This window comes from Megascapheus bottae, chromosome 9 (genome assembly GCF_031878675.1).
Source record: "Megascapheus bottae isolate mThoBot1 chromosome 9, mThoBot2.hap1, whole genome shotgun sequence".
NCBI lineage: Eukaryota > Metazoa > Chordata > Mammalia > Rodentia > Geomyidae > Megascapheus > Megascapheus bottae.
The window spans coordinates 21,225,141-21,233,950 of record NC_143517.1 but is presented as its reverse complement, the minus strand read 5'-3'; the positions used below and the strand labels follow the sequence as shown (position 1 = coordinate 21,233,950).

Here is an 8,810-nt window from a genome sequence, read left to right as displayed (position 1 = left end):
GTACAGCTCTTTTAGGCAGTAACTGTGAAGGAAATACCTGGGTCTCTGGAACTTATTCCACCCGTGCTTTCTGCACACTTCTGCATCAAGGCCCCATTATTTACAGAGTTATGCATTTTGCAAGCTCAAAGCACCTTACTCCTCATAATTATGAATGCATGCAATGACATTTCATCCTTTCATGTGCAAATTCTAAAATTTGTGGTAACAGAAAGTTAAACTTTGAAAACCTGCCTACAATTTGAAATGAAAGGATCAAAAATGTCAGACATTGCCGAGTACTGGTTCCTAATAGAGCTTTCTTTATTTAGTTTACTGTTCTTCAGGTTTTTATTTGTTTGTTACAAAATGCAGTCTTGATCTTTTTTATTTAAACAGTACTCATTAAACTAAACTGTTCATGCCATGCAAAAATAATACTTTAAGCCTTTGGGGAGAGGGGCTTCCCATGTTTTAGTTCACTCGCGGGCATTTTTTAAGAAAGAAGACTTTTTTGTTGTTAATTTATTGCTTTTATAACTAGTCACATGCTGGTTTCACGCGTGGGACAGTAACTGGTGTCTCCTGGGTTGGAATGAATTTCTGGGGTGAACAAGTGGTTTTCCATCTTGCACCCTTCTTGTGTACTGTCCTTCTGGACTTCACCCAGAGCATGGCAAATGTCTTGCCTGCAGTTTTGGTCTGTGTTCTGTGGGGAGGAAGAGCCCACACAGCCCTCTTCTCTTAAAGGGTCTCTGGCATCCTGAGGCTCATCCACAAAGCAGTTGGGGCTCGAGCCTGCCTGTGCCTCTGGCCTGGTCCCCTGGAGCTCCAAGAAATCCTCATCTTCTCCAGTATCGATTTCAGTGAAGCTCCTCCTCTCTCGGGAAGAGAAAGGAAAGAGTTTCTGTTTGGGAAACGGAGGGGACAGAACTTTGGAAGTTCCCTGACACGGTGCTGCAACCTCAGGGGCCAGCGAGGGTCTTTCTGCCTTGGGCAGGGATTCTTCCAAGAGGATGGTGCTGATATGCTGCGGGGTGGCCAGAGAAAAGTCTGCAGTGGATACAGGCAGTGGTCTGGCTGTGCTGGGTGGGGTCTGGGGTGCACTGCCTCTATTTTCCTGAAAGTTCACTTTGAGAGATCTGGACTTTAAGGGGTTGCTCCCTTTCAGGGAGCTCTTAGGACTGTCTGCGGCTGCACAGTCAGCCTTCAGGGAACTGTGCAGGCCACCCTGGGCTCTACCAGCCTCGAGGTTCACAGTTACGTCAATCGGGGCACAGTCCAGCGTGGCCTCCCTGGCGGCTGTCCCTTTCTCTCTGCTTAGCGTTAGGAACGGGGGACCCCTGGCTCTTTGGTGCTCTTCTGTCCCTGGGAAGTCACTGGGGAACTTCATGTGCAAGTGAGAGGCTGAGGGCGGCGGCAGGGGCGATCTCTCCGTCTCGGTGAAGTCGGTGGCACAGCTGGTGAAACTGTCGATGCTGGATGTGCTCTTCATGTCCACGATGACCTCGGTGTGCGCCACAGCCAGCTGGCCCTGCGGGCAAACCACCTCTTCCATTTCGATCTCTTCTTCGTAGGCAGATGGCCTCTCGGGCTGATCTTGGCAGTCTGGGTTCGGGTGGGAATGGGGCTGCGTCTTGGTGATTTCGTTGTACAGCATCTCCAGTTTCTGGGCACTTAGATGCTGTGGGCTGGAGGAGGAAGTGTTGTTCAGCTGTTCGTGGGAGTCTTTTTGGCTAACCTCCTGGTACTTATTCTCGAAAGACTTGTTGGAACTTGTTTCCGACAGAGCTTTCCTGGCCCATTTCCACCGACTTGGAGACAGGTGATTATCATCTGCCGAGTCCTTGGTGTTGGCCGACTCTCCGGCCTTCTCCACAGCCACGTCGATGAGTTCCATACTTCGGGCAAAGGCATCTTTCAAGTTCATAGACACGATGCTCCCGTTCCTTTTGGCCCGCTCGAGAGCCTCTCTCCTCTTTATTGCTTTTTCCTGGCGTTTCTGCTCCTTGTAAAACTCAGAAAAATTGTTCACGATGATTGGAATAGGAAGGGCGATAACCAGGACCCCGGCAATGCAGCACAGGCCCCCCACAATCTTCCCCAATAACGTTTTAGGATAAATGTCTCCATAGCCCACGGTGGTCATGGTGATGGTTGCCCACCAAAAGGATGCAGGGATACTGGTGAACTTGGTAGCATCTTCGTCCTTCTCGGCAAAGAACACCAAGCTGGAAAATATCATGATCCCCATGGCCAGAAACAATATCAGCAAACCCAGTTCGTTGTAGCTCCGTCTGAGGGTGAACCCGAGCGACTGGAGACCGGTGGAATGCCGGGCTAGCTTCAGGATCCTGAGGATGCGCATGATTCGGAAGATCTGGACCACACGCCTCACGTTCTGGAACTGCAGCACGCTCTTGTTGGATTCGGTGAGGAAGATGGTGACATAGTACGGTAAGATGGCCAGCAGGTCAATGACGTTCAGCGGGCCTTTGAAGAACTTCCATTTGTTTGGTGAGGACAGGAACCGTAAAAGGTACTCCATGGTAAACCAAGCAATACACACAGCCTCCACATGTGCTAGCTGGCGGTTGTCATTGGGGTGACCAAATTCATCCGGCTCTTGCAGCTCTGGGAGTGTGTTGAGCGACAAAGCAATGGTGGAAAGGACGATAAACAAGATAGATACGATGGCCAAGATCTGGAAAAGAGAAGGAGATGCAAGTGAGTACATCCTTTTTAGTTTGCTCCAGCAATGAGGTGAGAACACAGCACATGGTCGCTTCTTCAAGTGATATGGAGTAGTTCGAGTTATTCCAGAAAAGAATTACGCAATTAGATGTTACCTTCTAAAATTCTCTAATGAATAGAAGCACATTTACAACATTCCATTTCACTGAAATCCTCATGTATAATAGATTCCAGGACCTAAGCAATTTGACAAACATCATTTCCCCTCTCCTTGCTTATTGTTCTGAGACACATTTGTGTGGGTTTCTACCACCTGGAGGAGCTCATTGCCTAGAAAAATGCTTTGCTGTTGTTGGTTGCTTGTGTATTTTCATTTCGGTTTTTTTTTCTGAGTTTATTTTACTTATTTATTTTTATTGTCAGGGTGAGTATAGAGGGGTTACAGTTACATTCGTCAGGTAGTGGGTGCACTACTTCTCCAACCTCGATACCCCTTCCCTCCTTCCACCTCCTCACAATCATCTTATTTTCCCTCCTTCCCTTCCCCATTTCAAATAAACAAATAAACATATGCACAACACACCAGGTAACAAAGTCAGATACAGTAACCAGCTACAACAATGTTTTGTTGTTGTTTGTTTTGTTTTTGGCTAGAACAATGTTTTGTTGTTGTTTGTGTGGTTTTTGTTTTTAGAAAAATCAACTCTTCTATCTTAGCTATCTGGAGTTTTTCCTCTTAATCATCTGATTTGCCTGAAGTGATTTGTCTTATATGCTGCATCAGTTAGGCAGAATTCATGATATTTAAAATTGTTATTCTTCAACAAACCACATAAATATAGTACACACAAAAACAGAAAGAATATAGTATTCAGTACAATATTTCTTGTAAGAGCAAGTACTTTTTTCCATATATTTTATTGTAATTAAAAGAAGGGTTACATTATATTTACCAGACAGAAGGTGCAATACTTCATATACATTGATACCCTTTCAAGAGCAAGTGCTTTTTATGTGATTAGTTCTGATATCAGAAGCAAGTCAAGATATCCTTATTTATTTATTTATTTATTGTAGGTTGTGGGGCTTGGACTCTGGGCCTGGATGCTGTACCTGAGCTCTTCAGCTCAAGGCTACCACCCTACCCCCGGGCCTGGCATTATCCCTGAGCTCTTCAGCTCAAGGCTATCGCCCTACCCCTTAGCCACAGCACCACTTCTGGTTTTCTGGTGGTTAACTGGAGATAAGAGTGCCTGGGCTGGCTTTGAACTGCCATCCTCAGATCTCAGCCTTCTTAGGGTTAACTTTGTTCTGGCACGGTATAGTTCATAAAAAAAGAGTTTGAAGAATGTCTCAGGGCACAGCAGGCATGCTAGGTAGAAGAAACAACAGTACAATATCTAATGTGGAAGAAAACATCTAGACAAGAAGAAGAAATAAGAAGAGGATAGAGCCTGAGTTTTGGCTCTAGCCATACTGCTTACTGTATGACTGTGGACAAAATATTTAAATCTTCCCATCTTAGTTTATAATTCATTGAATGAAGGCATAGGTATTTCATGACCAATTTGATGATTACATAGTACAAAACAAATAAAAGCTATTCATAGTGTTTGAAATACCTAAGACTAATCTGGAGAGACAAAGCTCAGGAACATTATGTAGGAAACCTGTAAACCGCACAAGACATAGACAAATCAAGAGAGAATTTCCTCCTTGTAATCAGTGCTCTATATTTATGGGGGAAAGCAGGAAAATTAAGGTTTGAGGACAATGCAAAGAAGTGCTTCTTTGCTTAGTAGAGATTGTATTTGGTGGAGTAAGTGGAGTAGGAAACATCCCATATCCAGGTTAGCTTTGTCTTAGATTCACTTGACCTTTGCCCATGACCTTGGTGGAAGTCTTTGATCTCAGTTATTAAACATGAGAAAAATATCCTGATAATGACTTAAAAAAAAAACTAGGGCTGGGAGTTTAGCCTAGTAGTAGAGTGCTTGCCTAGCATCCACGAAGACCCAGGTTTGATTCCTCGGTACCACATACACAGAAAAAAAAGTCAGAAATGCTGCTGTGGCTCAAGTGGTAGAGCTCCAGCCTTGAGAAAGCTCAAGAGCCCAAGGATAGTGCTGAAGCCCTGAGTTCAAGGCCCAGGACTGGCAAAAAAAAACAATTTAGAGTTTCCATATATGGTTAACATGTCAAAAGATTATAGTTAAATGTATTGAATATAATTAAATGTACACAGTTCAGTTACCTATTAGACTGAAGAAATTAGTTTGCATCAGGACTCAGACTTACTTTTTCTTTATCTTCTTCTCTTTATCCCCCTAAATTTCTCTACTTCTGGGTTATTCCCTTCCCTTGCTTTCTTATCTATGTCTTCTGTATGTATTTCATTGTTTCTCTTCCTATTCCTTCAGCTCCCAAACCACCTCTTAAATTGTTTTAAAAGAAAAGGATAGTATAAAGCATTTCAGAATGTACAGGTATTACATAAAGATGCATTGCTCTTGAATGGAATATAGTGCTTTATTATTAGTGTTTATATATTTCTTTCTTGGAACTAGATTCATTTTTTATTGTCAGGGTGATATATAGAGGGGTTACAGTTACATTCATCAGGCAGTGGGTACATTATTTCTTGAACATTGAAGATATTTTTTCTTGACTGTTCTTTAGAAGTTTCTTTAAAAAAGGTGAATCAGTGAGTCACAACAGGAAAAAAAGATTGTCTTCAGTGGAAGGTTGATGTTTGAACCTTCCCCAGGAAGGGCTATTTAGATATAGTCATAAATTATGCATTCATGTAGCTTATTATTAAAGTCAAGATGAGAATGTTCACCTTGAAACCTTGAATAGCCTCCCTCACAGGCCAGTTCAGGGCAACATCTATGCTATTCAGCCACTAAAGTATTCCTGAGAATAGACTGACCAGATCACAACCAATTTTCATGTTCTTACCATAAGGACTTAGGTCTGTCTGAATAGAGGACACTGTTGCTAATATACATTTGAAGCTTTTTTCCTCCCAAGAGCTTTGTCAGTGAGATACATCAGAAACCTCTTTTGTTCCTCTTCCCTCAAGACAAGATCTCAACATGCAGCAGAGGCTGGTCTACCCTTGATTTTGCTATGTAGCCCAAGCTGCCGCTGCCACCTTCCCCCTTCTCCTCTTCCTCTTCCTCTGTCTTATTCTTCTCCTTTTCTTCCCTTCAACATATTTTTCTTTAAATTATTAATATATAAATAATAAAGTTTACCATTTTCTTTGACCAATCTCCAGGGAATCCCTCATCAGATTATATCCCTTTTCACAAAGCTAAAAATTGGATTCTATTGAACACAAACTCTTCATTCTCTCTCCACTTCCAGAGACCTTCACAGTCTCGCTTTGTAAATTATACCACTCCAAGTACCACTTGCAAGTAGAATCATTTTCACTGTGACCTTTGTGTACAGACCAAATTTTGTTTACCTGTTCATCTATAAATGGATGCCTAGGTTTGCTTTAACCTTGTGGCTTTTGAGGATAATGCTGCTATAAATATGGACATACAAATAATTTTGTGGCCTCCAAATTTTGATTCTCCTGCCTTTATCCCCTGAATGCTGGGATTATAGTGATAAACTATCATACCTGCCTCTGGACATTTCAATATTGGTGGTTCTATCATCATTGTTTAAAAAATTCAGTAATCTTTGAGTAGTTGTACAAAAGGGTTTCAACTCAACAAATCAGTTTATTAGTATAGTTCATCTTTATCAGTGTCATCTCTTTGACTGTGCTTCCGCATCTGCTGTCATTCTCCTACTAATAACTCATAGTCTAGATTTTCTACATCTCATTGATTCATCTGTCTGTCTTGATTGCATTTTATTTGTATTTATTAATTCAAGGATAAAGACAAAAATGCAAAAATGCAAATGAGTATATTTTATTATCTTCCAGCCTTTTTCTAGCTCTGGGTTAGGGATCCACCTTCACTTGCTAGGCAAGTGCTCTATCACTGAGCCATACCCCGAGTTCCCATCTTCCAACTTTTTAGATAAAGAATAAAACGGAAGATCCAAAACAGGATTTCAGTTTTTCTTGTCTTCACACTCAGACCTAAATTTGCAGATTATGTTATTTCTCCCATCGACTCTGGGAAAAATACTAATACTGTATAAAATGAATGCAATCTGCAGCCTAGTTGATTGCGATTTAACACATGGAAATTTAGCATATGTAAAAATGACTAGGAGAATATATATTTTGGAAAAAAAATCACTGAAGAGAAAACTAAACACGAAATCTCTTAGCAACGCTATATTCATGTTAGGGAAGCCATAAGGTATTAAATAAATTATTTTATGTCTCATGTTGAAATTCAATCTGTCAAAACTCATTTGCTCTCAATTTAGAAGAATGGCATATTTTAAATATCTTGTGATGCTTGAAGACAGCATTTTAGACATATTATTCAATATACATCAAAGGCAATTTGTGGAGCAATAAGTCAAATGCATATTTATTGCCTTGTTGGAGTGTTGACTTAAGAAAATAGAATAAATACAACAAATGTGTAAATTTTCTGTATGTAACAGGATGAGCTTCTAAGCACAGATATTCACATTAGCACAGCAAACTCTTCTGGCATTTAGGTGTTGCTTTGTCATAACTATGCACAAATTAGGACATTGCTGACTGGGGTTTTAACTTTATTTCACCTTCAACAATTGGCTTCCAGAGCTGCCAGGAATCAGAACTGTTTCTTGCAGCTTTGGCACATAGATTTGTGTTTGTATATGGCAAAGGAAGTGAAGGTTCCAAGCAATTATCTGTGCAATGTTGGCTCAACCTCCTCTGAGATTTGAATTAGGTCATATCAAGGTTTCTTTACCTCTAACATTTGGTGGTTTGCTAGTGCCAATAGGACTGTAATCAAAAACTAAGGAGAAGTTGAAAATGACCCTGACATTCTGGCTCAGAGTAGAAAAAAATTAAATGCTGTAGCTTAGAAAATATAAAGTTCAAAAGGAAGATTAAAAATACTATGCCATAAAGACTCCAAATATTTATTTATTTATTAAGATTTGACATCCTTTCTGAATAAAGCTTTTTCTCTTTTGAATTGCCTGGATGACTATTGAGTTCTTTGCTTAGATAAGGGCATTTATCAGATCATATGAGCTAAGAACAAGGCCTTCATAACTTTCCTCATAAGAAACTCAAGGTTGGTTGCATTGGTTTCTGTTTGTAAGAGGAAGTAAGACAGCTGGAGATTTGCCACAATTGCCCCAACTTGTTGATTTTAAATCCTTTGTAAATGATGGATATGTTGTGATAGAAATACAGGCCAAGGGATGAAAACACAGGGTTCTACTTCTACCAGACTTGTGGACCAGCTAGTTCCCTCTCTGAGCTTGAATTCCCCCACTTCAAAAAAGGTGTCTCACTTGCCTCACAAACATTTATGTAAATTATACTGAATTATGTCCATAAAAGCATCCTAGAACACAGAAAGTATTAAGTATGTAAGAAATGCTAGGTATGTTAGAAAATATCTTTGAAAGCTGGGCTCAGTGGCTCACACCTATGATCCTCGCTACTCTGAAAGCTGGGATCTGAGTTTCGTGGTTCAAAGCATCTCGAGCACAAAAAGTCCATGAGACTCTTATCTCCAGTTAACCACCAGAAACCTGGAAGTGATGCTGTGGCTCAAGGGGTAGGGCAGGTAGCCTTGAGCTGTAGAGTTCAGGGATAATGCCCAGGCTCAGAGTTCAAGCCCCAGCACCAACCAAAAAAAATATCTTTGACCAAATCTCTCACATTTAAACTTTCTCTTCCCATTAAATACAATCCCAAGCCTTTTCATATTTTCAGTACTTTCAAAAGTTTCTTTTTTTAAAAAAGAATATGTTTTAAAATTATCTTTAAGTAGTTAGTTGTTCAAAGGAGTTGCCATTTAATAAAGTAGTATATGAGTCAATGTCACCCCTTTTAGCATTCTCAACTTTAAAATATATTCTTTCACCTACACAAAGAGTTACATGTAAATGTAAACAAATGTGTCTTAAAATGCAGTACATTTTCTAGCCTGTTGTATTTCCACAAAATTGTATGGAAATTTTGTGCATCAGATGAAAGTTCCACA

At 40.6% G+C, this 8,810-nt stretch overlaps 1 protein-coding gene and 1 long non-coding RNA gene across 2 annotated transcripts in view; one reads left to right on the top strand and one right to left on the bottom strand.

Moving 5' to 3' along the window:
• Window positions 1-290: 290 nt before the first annotated feature.
• The window catches only part of Kcnb2 (potassium voltage-gated channel subfamily B member 2), a 403,940-nt gene continuing 395,420 nt past the window's right edge, over window positions 291-8,810 (bottom strand). Inside the window, exon 3 of the mRNA XM_090338945.1 lies at window positions 291-2,683. Coding sequence (XP_090195071.1) covers window positions 524-2,683 — 2,160 coding nt within the window. The 3' untranslated portion in view covers window positions 291-523. The remainder of the gene's footprint in view (window positions 2,684-8,810) is intronic.
• LOC150058869 (uncharacterized) overlaps window positions 2,432-8,810 on the top strand; it is a 119,682-nt gene continuing 113,303 nt past the window's right edge. The window contains exons 1-2 of the long non-coding RNA XR_016536656.1: window positions 2,432-2,518; window positions 2,612-2,706. This is a non-coding gene — a long non-coding RNA (uncharacterized LOC150058869). The remainder of the gene's footprint in view (window positions 2,519-2,611; window positions 2,707-8,810) is intronic.